Source organism: Austrofundulus limnaeus, unplaced genomic scaffold (assembly GCF_001266775.1).
Source record: "Austrofundulus limnaeus strain Quisiro unplaced genomic scaffold, Austrofundulus_limnaeus-1.0 Scaffold389, whole genome shotgun sequence".
NCBI lineage: Eukaryota > Metazoa > Chordata > Actinopteri > Cyprinodontiformes > Rivulidae > Austrofundulus > Austrofundulus limnaeus.
In genome coordinates this window covers 118,957-136,722 of record NW_013952791.1, presented here as the reverse complement: position 1 = coordinate 136,722, position 17,766 = coordinate 118,957, and the positions used below count along the sequence as shown (strand labels likewise).

At 40.2% G+C, this 17,766-nt stretch overlaps 4 protein-coding genes across 4 annotated transcripts in view; 2 read left to right on the top strand and 2 right to left on the bottom strand.

The window, feature by feature from the left end:
• hid1a (HID1 domain containing a) overlaps positions 1-6,803 on the top strand; it is a 12,337-nt gene extending 5,534 nt beyond the window's left edge. The window contains exons 7-19 of the mRNA XM_014023760.1: positions 1,127-1,334; positions 1,418-1,474; positions 1,574-1,714; positions 1,821-1,911; positions 2,005-2,156; positions 2,738-2,816; positions 4,630-4,794; positions 4,863-5,090; positions 5,294-5,445; positions 5,523-5,609; positions 5,703-5,794; positions 5,888-6,046; positions 6,119-6,803. Coding sequence (XP_013879214.1) covers positions 1,127-1,334; positions 1,418-1,474; positions 1,574-1,714; positions 1,821-1,911; positions 2,005-2,156; positions 2,738-2,816; positions 4,630-4,794; positions 4,863-5,090; positions 5,294-5,445; positions 5,523-5,609; positions 5,703-5,794; positions 5,888-6,046; positions 6,119-6,182 — 1,675 coding nt within the window. The 3' untranslated portion in view covers positions 6,183-6,803. The remainder of the gene's footprint in view (positions 1-1,126; positions 1,335-1,417; positions 1,475-1,573; positions 1,715-1,820; positions 1,912-2,004; positions 2,157-2,737; positions 2,817-4,629; positions 4,795-4,862; positions 5,091-5,293; positions 5,446-5,522; positions 5,610-5,702; positions 5,795-5,887; positions 6,047-6,118) is intronic.
• A 2,342-nt stretch (positions 6,804-9,145) lies between these two features.
• On the top strand, positions 9,146-11,051 carry amn (amnion associated transmembrane protein). The gene has a single exon (XM_014023761.1). The coding sequence runs from the start codon at positions 9,476-9,478 to the stop codon at positions 10,883-10,885; it is 1,410 nt and encodes a 469-aa protein (XP_013879215.1). The 5' UTR covers positions 9,146-9,475; the 3' UTR covers positions 10,886-11,051.
• A 1,178-nt stretch (positions 11,052-12,229) lies between these two features.
• LOC106528538 (tripartite motif-containing protein 16) lies at positions 12,230-16,043 on the bottom strand. The gene is made up of 6 exons (XM_014023727.1): positions 15,409-16,043; positions 15,217-15,312; positions 14,922-15,155; positions 13,283-13,454; positions 12,892-12,966; positions 12,230-12,819 (listed from the first exon to the last, which is right to left on the bottom strand). The coding sequence occupies exons 1-6, from the start codon at positions 15,826-15,828 to the stop codon at positions 12,293-12,295; spliced, it is 1,524 nt and encodes a 507-aa protein (XP_013879181.1). The 5' UTR covers positions 15,829-16,043; the 3' UTR covers positions 12,230-12,292.
• Positions 16,044-16,746: 703 nt separating this feature from the next.
• Positions 16,747-17,766, bottom strand: part of ush1ga (Usher syndrome 1Ga (autosomal recessive)) — a 3,584-nt gene continuing 2,564 nt past the window's right edge. The window contains exon 3 of the mRNA XM_014023768.1: positions 16,747-17,563. Coding sequence (XP_013879222.1) covers positions 17,560-17,563 — 4 coding nt within the window. The 3' untranslated portion in view covers positions 16,747-17,559. The remainder of the gene's footprint in view (positions 17,564-17,766) is intronic.

Here is a 17,766-nt window from a genome sequence, read left to right as displayed (position 1 = left end):
CCCGTCCAGAGGACCTATACAATTTTTTCTTCCTTTGATTTTTTACCTGGATTACTGAGATGCATCAGGACATTATTAATGAGAAAAATACGTCTGACTGACTGCTGGTAAAATATACGACAGGTCTGGACCACTCGTGAATTTTGTTCGTATCTGAAGAAAATCTTAGAATACGAAAACATTGGTGAATGCCACAAATTCTCCTAAATCACTCGTACGCACAGCTTCAGAACAAATCTGTTCGTGCGAATGGTTCTAGCATGAGGTCCATTGCTTCTTAATGAACAATTGCAAGGAATTTAAGGATTTCATCTTCAATGGTTCATAATGTCATCAAAACATTCAGAGAATCTGGGTACATATCTACAATTAAGCAGCAAGGTCGGAAACCAATGAATGCCAATGACCTTCGATCCCTCAGGTGGCACTGTATTAAAAACTATCATTTAGTTACAGATATAACCACATGGCCTCAGGAACACGTCAGGAAAACATTGTCAGTGAACACAGTTCGTCTCTACAGCTACAAGTTCAAACTCCGCCATGCAAAGCAAAAGCCAGATATCAACAACACCCAGAAATACAGCCGGCTTCTCTGGGCCCAGGCTCATCTGAGATGGACTGACGCAAAGTGGAGAAGTGTCCTGGGGTCTGACGAGTCCACGTTTTCAAATTATTTTTGGAAATCACGGACGTGGTGTCCTCTGGGCCACAGAGGAAAAGGACTGTCCGGATGTTAGGGGCATTGTGAAGCAAAATACGACAACRGAGACTCTGGACTGTTGAGCGACTGCAGTTGTACATCAAGCAAGAATGGGAAAGAGTGTTAAAAAAAGAATGGGAAAGAGTTTCACCTGCAAAGCTTCAACAATTCGTGTCCTCAGTTCTCAAACACTTATTGAGTGTTAAAAGGAAAGGTTGTAGAACACAGAGGTAAACATGCTCCTGTCCAAGTGTTTTTGTAATGCGTTGCAGGCATCAAGTTCAAAATGAGTGAATAATTGGAAAAAACTAATAAAGTTTATCCATTTGAACATAACATATCTTGTTTTTGTAGTGTATTCAATTGAATCTAGGTTTAAAAAGGATCAGAGTTGTAACCTGTTCTTTCTGTTTATCTCCTCAGACATGCTCTGCCTCTGTTTACGTCTCTGCTCAACGTGGTGTGTGCGTACGACCCCGTGGGCTACGGGATCCCGTACAACCACCTGCTCTTCTCTGACTACCGGGAACAGCTGGTGGAGCAGGCGGTCCAGATCCTCATCGTGACCCTGGAGCATGACGGAGGGGTCCCTCACCCCCCGGCCTCACCATCCAGCATTGAGGAACAAGAGGTACGACAAAGAGAGCGGCACAGAAATCAGTTTGTTGGTGAGATCTGACGTCACACTCAAAGCATCTCCTGCTCTCTGTGCAGCCAGCAGGCCCCGAAAACCTGTTTGTGAATTACCTGTCGAGGATTCACAGAGAGGAGGTTTGTTGGAAATGTTTCTATAAGAAAAAGTTTACATTTCAAAAGATCTGTTGTTCAAAGTATGTTATTTAATTTTTTTTGTTTTGTTTCTGTTTGCAGGACTTTGACTTTGTACTGAAGGGCCTCGCTCGTCTGCTGACCAACCCTCTGGCTCAGACGTACCTGCCCAATTCCACCAAGAAAATCCAGTTCCACCAAGAGCTGCTGGTGCTGTTCTGGAAACTTTGTGACTTCAATAAGGTAAAACAGAACTAAAAGCAAGTTTTTAGAAGTGTTCAAACTTTCATTACAAATCTATAATAATCCTTTTTGTGCTTTCTCTCTCCTTTATTTATTTATTTTTTAGAAATTCCTGTTTTTTGTCCTGAAGAGCAGTGATGTGTTGGATGTTCTGGTTCCTATTCTTTACTACCTGAATGATGCCAGGGCTGATCAATGTAAGATCTTTTTTTTTGTTTTTGTTTTTTGTTTAGTGTGAACGCAGACTCAGCAGTCACRAGATTAACCTCTGGTGTGACATATTACTGCAGCGCGTGTTGGACTCATGCACATCGGTGTGTTCATTTTGCTCCTGCTGAGCGGAGAGAGAAACTTCGGTGTGCGCTTGAATAAGCCCTATTCCCTCCACGTGCCCATGGACATCCCAGTGTTCACAGGGACTCACGCCGACCTGCTCATAGTGGTGAGGCAGGGGCCAAATTCTTCACATGTTTGCGCTTCAAAAACTTTCCATCTAACCAAGTTTAAAACCTTATTTCCAGCCAAAAAGTCTTTTTGATCTCGTTTTGAGACTGATTTCTTAAACAAGAACTGATTGTGTAAGAATAATAATCTTGTTTTCAGAACGTGTAAGATTATTTGTCTTGTCAACCTGAAAATTTGACTCAAATTAAGTCAAAATTTTCTGCCAATGGAGTAAGAAATTTTACTTGGTAAGATTCTTGAGATAAGAAAAAATGAGTCAAATCAAGTATTTCAAGAATCTTACCAAGTAAAATTTTCTTACTCCATTGGCAAAATTTTTTGACTTAATTTGAGTCAAATTTTCAGGCCAACAAGACAAATAATCTTACACATTCTGAAAACAAGATTATTATTCTTACACAATCAGTTCTTATTTAGTAAATCCGTCTCAAAACAAGATCAAAAAGACTTTTTTGACTGGATATAAGATTTTAAAACTTGGTTAAATGGACATTTTTTGCAGTTGACTAGTTATAATCATCAGTGATAAAATACTAATAATTCCTGTTTATTCTCCAGGTTTTTCACAAGATTATCACCACAGGGCACCAGCGTCTTCAGCCTCTCTTTGACTGCCTGCTCACCATTATTGTAAATGGTAAGTTATTCCACTGCTTTTGCTTCTAAGTTTCTTTAAAGGGATCCACGATTAGTTGTAACATTAAACTTTATTTGATMAAAATTCATTTTAACTGTAAAATTAAGACTGTAAAAATACTGTAGGCTGTTTAGTTTTGTAAATTTTTTAAAATATATTTTAACACGGACGGGGCCATTTTATTTACACACAAAGCATTCTGGGTAAATGATGTCAACCAGGTCATCGGTGTGAGGCTGCTAGCGAGCTATATCTACCCTGAAGGTTAATCTTGGACAATATCTGATGATCGGCTCTTTTAGAGAGCGTTGACAGAGAGGAGAAGGTAGAAATGACTCAGCCTGTAACTGAAAACATAGATGGAGGACAACAGAGCTGCTTCATGGAAGAAGAACCTCAGTTTAGCCTGTTAGCCTTCGCGCTAGCCCTTTCGCTATATCGCCTTATATGTATTAGCTCGGCACTAGCGCGACAAACAAGCTAAACTGAGGTCCTCCATCCATATTTTCAGTTACAGGCTGAGTCATTTTTGTGTTCCCCTCTCTGTCATGTAGATGGAGGACCTCAGTGACGAGAGGAGAATGTGTACATCCTACAGTATTTTTACAGTCTTAATTTTACAGTTAAAGTACGTGTTTATCATATAAAGTCTAATGTTACAACTAATCGGGGATCCCTTGAAACATATGTATTTAATTATTTTTTGTTTCTTAAATTCACWAGAAGTAGTTTGTGTTTTTGCCTGTATCTGCATGCGCCATGTTAGCAAAATATCTCATAAACCATGGRTGGGTGTTAAGGCCCTGTCCSACTATGAYGTTTTAAACAACTTATGCCAACTTGTGACATGTTCTTTTCCATTAAATTTATTTTTAAAGTTAGATGTTTAATCAATTTCTTAGCATTACGGTACGTACGTGCCTAAAAGGAGCTTCCAGTTGATTTTTTTTGAATACCAACTTCAACATAGATGTCTCCAAACTTTTCATAAGTTAGCATAAGTTGTCTAAAACATCATAGTGAAGGAATTTATTAGTCAGTTAAACACTGATTTAAAAGCACCTCATCAATTTCTTAGTTTTCCTTTTTAAGGCTTGACTTTTATAATCTATAGTTATGGCTTGATTAAAATAGGTTTAGTTACATTCCCGAAACACCTTGACAACACATAATAAACCCTGTTAATAAAAACAGTAGGTGAGCATTGCTATTCAGAGTGTCTGTAATTCAGCCGTAGGCCTGTAGTGGGCGTACCAGGCACTGAAGATCCCTGTATACGTAGACCGGAACTTCCAGTTTTGGACAACGCTGCTCTGCTTGCTTCAGCCGTAAGCAATAAAGCATAGCTCAGAACCAGATCTGGGATTGTATGGTCTATTCTCTTCACATTTTTATCGATTCAATATATTTATGTGGTTTTGTCACGATTTCAGTTAACAAACGCAAAATATTCTTACAATGGTGTGACAGCGCCTTTAATGAAACCTTCAGAAGGTAATTATTGGATGTATACCTACAGCCAATTAATTTTTGGAGCCAACTCAACTCAAGATGGYGGCCACAGCTAATCAACCTGAGCCAACAGAAACAATTATATGAATTTGTGAAATTTGCAGATATTTAGCTGAGATTTGATTTGAGTCATTCACATCAGGTAATTTAAAGGAAACACATTGTGCAATATCCATTTTTTTAGCCATTAAATTCATTTTTTGTGGGCTAGGAGTCTCTTCAGTGAATGCTATGATTTTATTTGCGTTTGTTTTATTCCATTGAGAACATGTGGAACACTCTTTTCCTCTGGCCTGTTCAGTTTCCCCCTACCTGAAGAGCCTGTCTATGGTGGCTGCCAATAAACTGCTCCACCTCCTCGAGGCCTTTTCCACAACTTGGTTCCTGTTCTCTGTCGCCCAGAACCATCACCTTGTTTTTTTTCTTCTCGAGGCATTCAACAATATTATCCAGTACCAGTTTGATGGTAAGCCAACGCTGCGGAATTTCTATTTTTATCAAAGCAGTTTTTCAGGTTTTGTCCGTATTTCGCAGGAAACTGCAGCCTGGTTTACGCCATCATCCGCAAGCGTAATGTGTTCCACCAGCTGGCCAACCTGCCCTCCGACCCCGCTACAATCCAAAAGGCCTTGCAGAAGAAGAAGAAGTCGCCGGATACAATTTCCCGCACTAGCTCCCAGGAGACGGTGTCCATGGAGGGCTCTCATCCTGCAGCACCGGCAGAGCCTGGCACGCTCAAGGCCAGTCTAGTCGCTATACCAGGTACGAAACAAAAAGTTGCTTTAGGTTTTGAGTGTCAAGTGTTTTTTTTTTTAAGTTGAGCTTGATACAAGATGACAGATGCTCAGCTGCTTTGAAATACATTTGGTAAAATCATTTATTTCATAAGACAAAAAGCTGCGATTTGAAAGTTCCTGTTTGATGATTTCTTTTCTGATCCATCTGCTCGTCTCGCCTTCTTTCAGGAATTGACAAACTGACAGAAAAGTCYCAGGTATCAGAGGACGGCACCATGGTGTCAGTCCCAAAGATGGACTCCCCAGCCACAGCCCAGTCAGACCAAAGTGCAGCCGGAGCAACCAGTGACACCGAGTCCAACTCCGGAAGAGACAATGAAGTAAATTTATTCTTCTTTTCTGCATGTATTTCCCAAAATAAAAAAAATATTAAACTGCTTCTTCTCTTTAAAAACAGGACGTTTTCTACACTGAAGCTGAAATGGAAAGAAGACGTTTGTCGAGTGCCTCTTCAACTTCATTATGGGCTCCGACACCAGAGTGGGTCAGTAAAATATTCTGCTTTTTTTCTCTGTTTTTGGTCTCATCAAATATTTGATATCAGCTATGGTAAGCATTAAAATGTTATTTTATCCAGATCTTGTCTTGGAAGTGCAAGTTGCCTCTGCAGACAATTATGCGTCTTCTACAAGTGCTGGTTCCCCAGGTGGAGAAAATCTGCATTGACAAGTTGGTTTTATTTACCTTCCTGTTGCAGAAACTTTATTGTTGCTCATTAATGAGTGAAACGCTGCTGAAATGTTGCTTTCTGTTTCACCCCAGAGGCCTGACGGATGAATCTGAGATCCTGAAGTTCCTGCAGCACGGCACATTAGTGGGTCTGCTGCCCGTTCCTCACCCCATCCTGATCAGAAAGTATCAGGCCAACGCTGGCACTGCCATGTGGTTTCGCACCTACATGTGGGGAGTCGTTTATTTGCGGTAATTTAGCTAGAATATGATTTTTTTAAAAGTTTAAACTAAAACTGACAAGTTGTTGTTGTTGTTGTTTAGCAATGTGGATCCTCCCATCTGGTATGACACAGATGTTCGTCTCTTTGAGATCCAGAGGATGTAAACAAGAAGCTTTAAGACTGGGAAGAAAAAAAACAATCAGACCTGTGGATCCAGGGTTCCTTCTTTCTTCAGCATCAGCTGGTTTCCTGGTAAACCTCACTGTGTTCAACCTTCCTGCTCATTTTGATTTTTGCCCCCTTGCACTTGGAGAAATGAAAAGTATCATCAGTGACGTTCATAAGCAACTGTGTTTGTACATTTGAGACCTCAAGACGGCTGAATGTTTGCTGAAGCAACGAAACGACTGGAGCGTTTGCTAAAAAAAAAATGCAGCTGTTTTAGAAGTGAAATAGGAAAAAAAATATTTAACTTTTATCTTTGTCTTTGAGGATGTGATCTTTTCCATCAGAGCTACAGTAAGTGTGTAACAAGCTTGGATGGTGAAGTAGTCGTGTTTCATATTATTTATTGTWCTTGCTTTAAAGTGAACTTGAACCTTTCTTCGTTATCTGTTTGGTTTTGATTTGTAGTTCATGTGACGTTTGAGGACAATAGTAAAGACGTTTTTATGTAAAAGATGCATTTGTTTTTGATCTAGCTTGCAGTTCTGACCTGCTTAATTCAGAAAAAGTGTATTTTCCTGGAAATGTATTGAAAATATATATTGAAATGAATCAATGAATTCTGTGTTGATCATTTGTGTTTTCATCTGAAGGTGAAAGTTTGCAGCAATAAGAAGAAAAACTAAATAAAGGTGACACGTTCACATGTTAGCCTCTAGAGGGCATCATACCATTAGGACTGGAGTGAACATAAAGAGAATCCATTCATGATATTTACYGGCTTCTTCCATTCAGGGTCACTGGTGCACATATCCATCAGTGACTATGCAAGGGGAGGGGTACATCCTRGACAGGTCACAAGTCCATCACAGAGCCACACAGAGACAAATGAGACAAACAAACACTCACCTAACTGAGTTTAACACTCCTGTGAGTTGTTACCTCTCAGCAAGAAGTTTCTGGATCAAACCATCTGGGGACCTTTCAGAATAGAGTTTGCATGTTCTCTCTGTTCATGTGTGGGTTTTCTCCAGGTAATCTGGTCTCCTCCCACAGAYCAGAAACCTGACTGTTAGGCTAACTGGCAAGAACATGAATGACTGTCTTTGTATGGACTTGTAACCTGTCCAGGGTTTTACTCTGCCCTTCGCACCTATGTGGGCACCAGTGAAGATAGTATTTCCTTTTGGGGTCAGATAAAATGGTAATAGGTACCAGATTCGGCCCACAGGCCTTGAGTTTGACATGTGCCTTGAGGTCTTTGAAAATCCACATAAACCAAAGCATTTTCAAAAGATTTTCATCCGTAGGAAATCATTTATTTTTTAATATGGATGCACAAAATTTGCACTGAAATCTATCATCAAGCTTGTATTGATTGTCTTGACCGTGTTTTACAGACTTTGGGGGCAAAGGGATAATCCTTGTAACTGTAAATATCAATATTTGCCGACTTCATGGAAAAGATACTACACAGATCTTTTAGTCGCCTTTAAATATCAACAGTTATTCCTTTCTGTATGCATGGTTATTTGATCGATAAAGCAATAATATTATTTACACAGACCTTCCTGTCTCTTAGTGATGGAATCAGACGCCAGCTTCAATCTATTCCTACATGCCACTGACGTCTTTGGATGACAGATGAGTTTGAGTCAAAGACTTTTATGGAGCAACCGTCACACTAAGAATACAATATAAGATTTTCTCTCCTTSTTGACTGACACTTGTGTTTGCTGTAAACAGAAAGGTTGGCGTCGACTGCAGTGTGTCGATGACCTGAAAGTTCTCAGAAAACTTTGCAAGTAACTCAARATGTGGTTGCTACATTTTAGAAAAGTGTAAACTTAAAGCTGTATGTATATAAAACACTGGATCATCACCTATCATCTTTATATTGCTGTGTTTAACTGGACTTATTGTGAGCACAAAGTATACTGGCCATATCATAATCACTTGTTATAAACCCATTAGTTCTCATACCTGTTATTCACTTCCTATGTCTATTTATCAGAAAATGAGACCCAGTAGAAATAATCTTTTTTTAACATAAAAGTAAGCTAAGTTTATTAATACAGATACATTTAAATCACATATGGATATACAGTATGTTCCACAGCCATAAATTGAGATATAAATATGCAATTACAATTTCTTTTTCTCAGTTGTTTCTTGTTCTTTACAAACTGATTTTTATGTTTAACAAGATCTGTTGTTCTTGCATCCTTTTTTTTTTAGTACAAATGAAGCTCGGAGGTAAAAAAAAAAAAAGGAGTCTGAGTTCAACAGGGGCGTGTGTTTATACTAGTCCACTTCTCAGAAACATTTATAGGATTTGTTCAAGGTGAAACCTCATGTACTTTGGTGACAATTGAAATGACAGTTTACTAAGTTTAGATTCAGTGTGTAAATCTTCAGATGACTGGAGGATCTACACCGATTGACAACGAAGGTGAGCTTTGTAGCTTATGTACTGATCAGCTTCAATAAAACAATTCAGTGATGAGTTATTTGAGTGAGATACTTTTATTTTGACACGATGCCTGAATTACACTGTTTTCATCAAACTTAAAGGTTGTACTAAATGTATCCACATCAGCACAAATCCAAATGAGTTCTTGACACTGATTATGATTTAATAGGTTAAAGATAGGCCGTACATTTATTTTATTATAAAGGAAGAATAAAAAAAATTCTGTAAAGAACTTAATGGTCTAAAAGTCCTGGAAGGAATGCATATTGCCAAAGAAATTCAGCACAAAAAGTAAGGGAATGCGTGTTTGGTAGATTATTTCTTTGCAACAATGCTTCTTGATAATAAATCTTGTACCTGGCACCTGACTGGCTACCAGAAGCTCAACACAAGTGTCAATAACAGCAAAATRAGCTGTTTGGCAGAGAAGATTTGGCAAATCTTTCATGTGCGCAACCAACATACTCAGCTCTACTGCTCATYCCGCAAATGCATGATCCTTACAAATGTGGCACAACTTAAAAGGCAAATTAACAGGCTTTCAAAAGATATAAGAAGCATTGTATAGACAAATATATAGGAATTTATATGTGTATTTGCAATAATACAAATACAAATAAATAAATGTGTATTTGCAATAGGTGTGTATTTATTTGTGTTATAAGTGATTTTACAGTAGGTGTGTTGATGCAGATGATGTAAATCTTTTACAGATCAGCTGCATGAAGTCTGCCAGTCAGCAGTTTGCCCCTGTGTTGATCACAAGTCTGGGGGTCAAAGATCACAGAATCTCGCCTCTGCTCGTCAACAACTCTCAAGATGCTGAAAGCACCACACGYGCTCCTGCTCGTCTGCCTTGTTGGGGCAACGGAGGCTCTTTACAAACAGTGGATCCCTGACACCAACTATGAGAACAAAACCAACTGGGACAAGGGAGATGTTCCGTGTGGCAGCGACACAGTTCAGTTTCCGGCTCAGGGTAAAGTGTCTGTGTTCGTGGAGATCACTCATGCTGTGCAGGACCTGCTGCTGCCCGTCGACGGAGAGCTCATACTGAATTCAGGGGCTGGATTTTACGTCGGTCAAGACCCCGGCTGTGGAGCAGGCGTGAGAGCCATGTTCAAAGATTCCGACTCTCTTCAGTGGTTCGATCCGGCTCTGTGGCAGGCCGCTGCCACTCTGAATGACCTGCAGCACGGAAGTTTCCTGTTCGCGGTGCACGAGGAGAGCGTGCCCTGTCAGCACGATGACGTCGTTTTCAAAGATCTCTCCTCTTTCCGCGTGGACACCAGCTGCGGCCAGTCCACCATCCCCGTCAAATCTGTGTCTGTGCTCGGGGAGGTGTTCAGCAGCAGGTCTGAGTTCTCCCAGTATCTCAGCTCGAGCTCGGGCCACCTGCAGTTTCACGGGTCCTCAGCTGTCACAGCTGGAAACCCAGGCTGCGGGGATCCCACCGGCTGCGACTGTGGGAACTCTGTGAACCATCAGAGGATTTGTAGCTCAGTGACTTGTGCCTCTCCAAGCTGTAAAATGCCTCTCCTTCCCGTGGGACACTGCTGTCACGTGTGTGGTGCCATCATTACCATCAGTTATGCTGAAGGCTTCAACCTGCAGAGTTACAGGGACCGAATCAAACACCTTTTTCTCACCCAGCCACAATATGCGTCCATCCAGCTGGGCATGTCGAAAGTCTTAAAGCCGCAGCGTTTAATGGGGGTGATCCCTTTTGGTACCTCACCTGAGATCCAGGTGCTCATTGTGGATGGAGAGACGGGGAAACTGTCAGAGGATCTGGCCCAGAACATCATAAACGATGCTCAATCTCACGGCTCTAATCTGGGAATCACAAAGGCTGAATTTCAAGCCTCCTCCGGGAACACCAGCACTCCTAAAACCAATGCAGGGATGGTGGTTGGAGTTGTGTTCACAGCTTTGGTTCTGATCACACTCATCCTTCTCTTCGTCGTGCTGATTCGGAAGGGTGTGGTGCAAATRCCACCCATGCCTTCAGTGCCATCTCTGAGCTCCTTCAGGAGGAACCCGGTTGTTGGAGACAGCAGCGGGGGGGTTAATCACGGTTTCGATAACCCGATGTTTGATCAACCCGACATGCTGAGTGACATTCCCGGCCTGTACGAGTCTGACCGTAACACCATCGCCATGACTAGCACAGGTGTGCACTTTGTAAATCCAGTTTATGATGAGAATCCGTCCGATTTTTCAGTTTAAAGCTGACCTTCACACGCATCACAGATGAAATGTTAACTTGCGTTAGTATGAGGACTTTGCAGTTCATGGGTTTATAGCAGTTGAACATTGTCAATGATCATAAATTGTAGTCAGACGATAACATTTTTAATTAYCAAATAAACTTTGAGGACAAATAAACTGTGAATTATAGGTGTTCTCTTTTTCTTGTTTATGTTGGACCGTGTTTTAAGAGCAGTGGAATGGTTGCAAAGCAGTGGAAACACTGTGCACARGTGCCACTAGATGGCAGTAAATTTAATCTTCACTGACATACATGAGAAAAATCTGGCATTTGTGCAACATCTTGTCTTTGTCACGGATCTTTTATAAACATTTATGGTACTATCTTTTCACAAGAAGATTTTTAAAGGGATCCCCAATTAGTTGTAATATTAGACTTATTTGATAAACATATTGTAACTGTAAAATAAAGACTGTAAAAATACTGTAGGCTGTGTAGTTTTTTAAATTATTAAAAATATATTTTAACACGGACGGAGCCATTTTGTTTAGACACAAAGCATTCTGGGTAAATGATGACACAGATAGGTCCTTGGTGTGAGTGAGCTATATCCACCCTGAAGGTTAATCTTGGACAATATCTGATGATCGACTCTTTTAAATGAAACCAGAGAGCGTTGACAGAGAGGAGAAGGTAGAAATGACTCAGCCTGGAACTGAAAATATAGATGGAGGACAACAGAGCTGCTTCATGGAAGAAGAACCTCAGCTTAGCCTGTTAGCCTTTGCGCTAGCTCTCACGTTATATTGCCTTATATGTGTTAGCTCAGCGCTAGCGTGACAAACTAACAAGTTAAACTGGGGTCTTCCAACCATATTTTCAGTTGCAGGCTGAGTCATTTTTATGTTCCCCTCTCTGTTATGAGGATGGAGGACCTCAGTGACGAGAGAATGTGTAGCACTGAGCTAATACAGTACATATATGGTGATAGCGTCGGGGCTAACGCTAAAGCTAACAGGCTAAGCTGAGGTTCTTCTTCCATGAAGCAGCTCTGTTGTCCTCCATCYATATTTTCAGTTACAGGCTGAGTCATTTCTACCTTCTCCTCTCTGTCAACGCTCTCTGGTTTCATTTAAAAGAGTCGATCATCAGATATTGTCCAAGATTAACCTTCAGGGTGGATATAGCTCGCTAGCAGCCTCACAACGTGGACCTATCCACGTCATCATTTACCCAGAATGCTTTGCATGTAAATAAAATGGCCCCGTCCGTGTAATATATTTTTAAACTTTTAGTTTAAAAATTATAAAAACTAAACATCCTACAGTAATTTTACAGTCTTTATTTTACAGTTAAAATAGGTGTTTATCAAATAAAGTCTAATGTTACAACTAATCGGGGATCCCTTTAAATCTCATTTCAAATTAAACCAAAGAAACAACATTGTCTTTCTTTGATAACCAAACTATTACATAAAGGGGCTCTGTAAAGTTAGTGATGTAAGTATGCAGCAGCTGCATGTGGGCTGTTACGCCGTAGAAAGACAGAGACCCCCGCTCAAAGTCCAGATACAAACCGATTCTGGCGAGGTCAGTGACTTCCAAAGCTGTCGCCTCACCTGCATGCCAGGCAGAGACCCCCCGGCCGTCTCGCCCTACGCACCAAGAAGACTCGCTCCCAGTGATGCAGTTGCCACTTTGCTCGCCCTTACGATCTATACTCTTGTAGGCGACACCGACGTGTGCACCCTCCCCGCTCAGCTCTGCCTCAACGTAGTGTCTTCCTAAGTAAAGGCTCTCTGAGGTCAGGGCCTGACGCCAGTGTTCAAAGCGACCGGGGTGGTCAGGGTAGCTGTGCTGCCAGGGGCTGGTGTTGGTCAGCTTTCTGTCGTCCTCTGTTCTACGTAGAAAATGATGGGTGGTGTCCGGGTCAAAGGTCAAACTCTTTTTGACTGAAACAGGAAATGCAGTTGGTTRTTTAGCTCTGACTGAAAGAAAACAGATTATAATATGAAAGTATTTACATTTCAAAAAGTCTTCTCTTGTCTCGGGGTCAGGCAGGGATGAAAGCTGAGTTTCGGTCATCGTGGTCTTTACGCCTGTTCAAACAATAATATTGTTTATTGTTTAACTTTATTCATGTCATTAAAAAACCCAAATTTATCTACAATAAAAAATACAAATACAATGAAATGAAATGAAGCAGAGAGAAGAATAAAAATCTTATATCTGTCCCTTTTTTCCTCAATTCAAACCACAGTAATCTTTAGTTAAAACAAAACAAGAACATCAAATCTTTCTAGAACAACAAATTATATGGTTGTAGCATATTTTTTCAACAGTCCAAACTTTATCATTCTCTCATATACGCATGCAGTCAGGAGATGTGAGGTAAACTGATGGGAAACTAGTTACCAGTTTTGCACATCAGGCTCATTTCTTGGCCGTAGGAATGTGAAACCAGGTCACACAGCTCCTGCGTAACGTCAGCCACTGCTTGGCCGTATGAGAGCAGATAATCCGTCCGGTCGACGCGCACAGCAGGCGCACACACATCTGCCACTCCTTTCTCCCACTCCGAGTAGCCCTGAAGCGCGACAGGAAATGCAAATGTAACTTGTAACTGGTTTGTGACGTGAAACGAAGCTGTGAAAAGCAAGAAAGCGTATTTTCTYTGAACCAGGACTTATGTCCAGTGAAGTATGTACTATCAACACACCCTCATCCTGGATTAATTCTTATTTTGGAGAACTTCTTGTACCAGTCCATTCCAATATGAAACATTTGACTCTGATTCTGACTGGACTCTGTAACTTTACATCACATTAGTAAAGTTAGTGAAACATTTTTTTATGACTAAATTGCTAATAAAATTTATATATTTGATCACTTTATTAGAATTACATTATGTACACGCCAAAAATATATATATTTTCAATTTCATCATCAATGTAGACATCTTTAAAATGTTCAAATGTTGGCATAAATTAAGAGTATTTAAGCAAAGTTGTAAAGTAACTAAGTACAAATACTTTGTTACTGTACTTAAGTAGAMATTTTGGTTATCTGTACTTTACTTGAGTAATTTTTTTCAGTGTACTTTTTACTTTTACTCATTACATTTTTACACAATTATCTGTACTTTCTACTCACTACAGTTTTAAAAAAGGTAAGAAGTAGAAAGTCGTTACTCCTATTTTATTCTGAGTCTGTATTACTTAAAAAAATACTATCCTGAAAAACTGTGTCTCCTGGATAGAGTGTATTTCACTGTGGTTGGATGAGAAGTACAAATATATACCATTCTGACACAGTATGAGCTTGTACACAACCCATCACAGCTGCAYGYCGTAAGAAAATATATTTTTTGGAGAAGTCACCTCCCAATAAATGTCATWTCGGAAAATCTAACTGTTCACTTTTACTCAGTACTTTTACTTTTAATACTTAAGWAGATTTTGTGTCAGAAATTTACTTTTGATACTTAAGTACAAAAAATATCAGAGACTTTAAGACTTTTACTCAAGTAATATTTTTAGAGAAGACTTTAACTTTTAGCAAAGTATTTTTATGATAAGATACTTGTACTTTTACTCAAGTATCACTTTGAGGTACTTTATACAACACTGTATTTAAGCTTAAGTGTATTTAGTCATTCCRTTATAAAACCTCATTGAAAAAACAGAAACTGAAGAAGAAAATTAAAAATGTACATATTCTAAATATAATTTAACAAAAAAAAAGCTTGAAAAGAAACATTTTGTCTTTAGTTTAAGTCTTTGTATTTTTAGCAGTTTTTGTAACCTGTTTAGTTTTGACAGATGTCAGATGCAGGCAGTGCTGTTTTGTTACACACAGGTTTACTTTGGATTTTTTTTCTTTTTTAATTTGCAATTAAACTACTCATGCTCATGTTTTGCTTCCTTCGGCTATAATTGCACTCTCATGYCATTTCAAGTTCTTCAATAAAATTCAGCAAAGTCACTCAGCACTCACTGCATTCACGCAGAAAATGCCGTTTCTTTCATTTACAAGCGTTTTCCGTTGTTCGTACCTTCAGAAAGTCGGCGTCAGACTTGTTCTCAGACAGTTTGCTTATTTCAGCCAATGTTTTCACCAGCTCGGCTCTCCTCTGCTCCAGATGAGCCTGAATGCCTTCCGTCTGTCTGCAAGCCAGGTTCTGCTCTCCTTCCAGCACCAGCTCGACCCTTTTCCTGGCCTCCTGCACGGCCGCCTGCAGCCTGCTGAACTGCTGTTCAATAACAGCACAAACCTCCTGCGCTGAAGCCTGATATGGAATACRCTCARATCAGTGAAAATCTTYATGTCAGTGTTTACTTTAAAGTTACCTTAATCAGGTCACTGTTGTTCTGCAGTTTCTCAATCGCTTKCTCTACATCAGAGACGCTTTGATTGACGTCTTTGTGTTTCTGCAGAAGCTCGCTCTGCAAACGGTCACAAACAGCGAGTTGGTTTCACAAATCGGAGCATAAAAAACAATATTTAAAGTTGCCACAGAGAGAAACAACAATTTTTATGACCTCAATCTGTGCCCGAGCCGCCTCCAAAGTCTTGGTTTGGTGCCCTCCGTGCTCCTGACTCTCGCAGTCCAGACACACACAGCAGCCATCCTGAAGGCAGAAGCTTGTGAAGGGAAGGCGATGGACCTCGCAGATCCGGCCATCGATCTCATGGAGGGGGTCCACCAAAGTGTGAGTCTGAAACTTGGCTTTCTCCAGATGTGGTCTGAGGTGGGCGTCGCAGTAGGAGACCAGACAGGTCAGGCAGGATTTGACTGCTTTGCTGGGGCTGTCCATGCAGGAGTCACACAGCACGTCTCGCTGCGTGTGCTGCAGCTGGCTTTCCACGTCTACTTTTGGGTGGTCATGGTCCTGATTCTCCTTCAGATTCTCCTCATTGGCACTGCTGAAACCTGCCATGTTTAAGTCCACCTCCACCATATCAAACTAACCCTGATGAGCTTTGTTTTGGCCTGTTTTTGGCATAAATTCTACTCTGTGGCTTCGACAGGGCAAGAAAAGTCAGCTGTAAGTAAAGACTCCTGTTCTTATTCAAATCTTAGGCTTTCATTTTCCACCCCTCCCATGACTTGCTCGTCTCCCTGCTCTCTGTTTAGCCCCACCAAGGTTTGAACATAGAATGAAGAGAGGAAATGAGTGTCTGAGGGAGAATAAACAACATTTTTCAACTTGACTTGGTTGGACTTGCTTGAATAAATAGTTTTGCTCTTGATAACAGTTACATCAGAGTCTCGGAGCTTCCGTGCAACACCCCTCTTATCTACAGAGCAGCTTTCCTCTTTGCACGTCCTGCATCTCCGACATGCTTCCCTTTTGCCTGTGAGCAGCAGGAGTGGATTATACCGTGTTGGGTCAAAGATGGCAAAACAAGTTTTTTTTTTCACTCCTTGTTTTGTGTTTGTCCCTCACACACAGAGACGCAACAAAATTCCCCCAACAAGTTTAAAAATGTTGCTCCTATAAACAAAGAATTTCTCAGGCAGGCTGTAAAGCTGCACGAGTTCAAGTCAAGAGTTGTAAACAAGTCGCACTGTGGAATTTAGAAATCGAATGCGTGTTTGTTTATCGCACTAAAAGGAGCACGTTAATTAACATTATAAAAATGATTGAGAAATAATATGGTAAACTTTTCCTTGAGAGATGCAAACCAGCTCAATTTTACTCAACTACCAGGGAAACTTTTTAAATGTCTTGAAATAAATCAGCCTCAAAAGCTAATCAGTGGTAAAGGTACAGCCACTGAGTATTTCCTGTGTATTTCATAAAAACTGTCCTAATAAAATGCTTTGCTAACAGACAGACAACGCAGACTCTTTGGAAAGATTAGTAATTTTATTTACAGTGAAATCCATTTTTTTGTTGTTAAAAAAAGTTCTTATAGTTAACATTAATATCAGCTTTTGTTCTAATGCACATTATTTCAAAAAAAGCTGAGGCACAATGGTTGGAAGACTAACTTGAGTAATAAGTATAGTTATGTATAATGTACAAACTAGCGCGATCTTAACGTTGTGTTATTTAAATGCTCATATATTCGAAAATACTGCCTCTTATAAATCCTAACATTCTACATAAATTAGCAGAAATCTCAACGAGCAGTTGGCCTTTCTTTCTCTATTAGCCACATTTCCATCAACATGACTTAGTGCATGTAAACATATATGGAGATGAAAATTAGAAATTACAAATCCAGCTTAAAATGTTATTATTTATGCTATAATGAGAAAATTACATTGTCAATATATTATTAACACAGAAACATCCCTTTTAAGCAAATGCACAGGCACAAGCAATGCTGGCACATAGTGGTCTCCCCTCACAGGGGAAAATATTGTAGTGGGATGGGGGCACAAACCCCACAACCTCTGTCTGATACAGCACAGTGCTGCTGTCTATTACATGTACATGTATTTGAGTCTGTGAAACTAAAGTGCAGAATTCCAATCGTTCACCAAAGAACGATGTGTCATTCCTGCTGAGTCAGCAGGAGACCGAAAACGWGCTATTTCCAGAAATCACCTCCCTCTGGTTTGCTTGACTGATTCATCAGGACAGTGTCACTTCTGCAGAGTTTTACCGGGAGATGTGCAATAAATCCACAGGTCTAATCTTGTGCAGCATGAACACCAGGATGACCATCTGCAACTTCTCTTACCTGTGGAACAAACAAAACAGAGGATGTGTCATATCCCATGTCATTTAACCTTTCTCAGTGCTATGCTCACAAAAAWAAMMCCCAAAAACAAACAAAATACAAACAAACAACCCTGTAACGCAGTCAACACAAGTACTGTAATGAGTAAATCAACCAAATTAACCTGAAAGTGTAAAGCAGGGCCTGATGACTTCTGTCTGGTC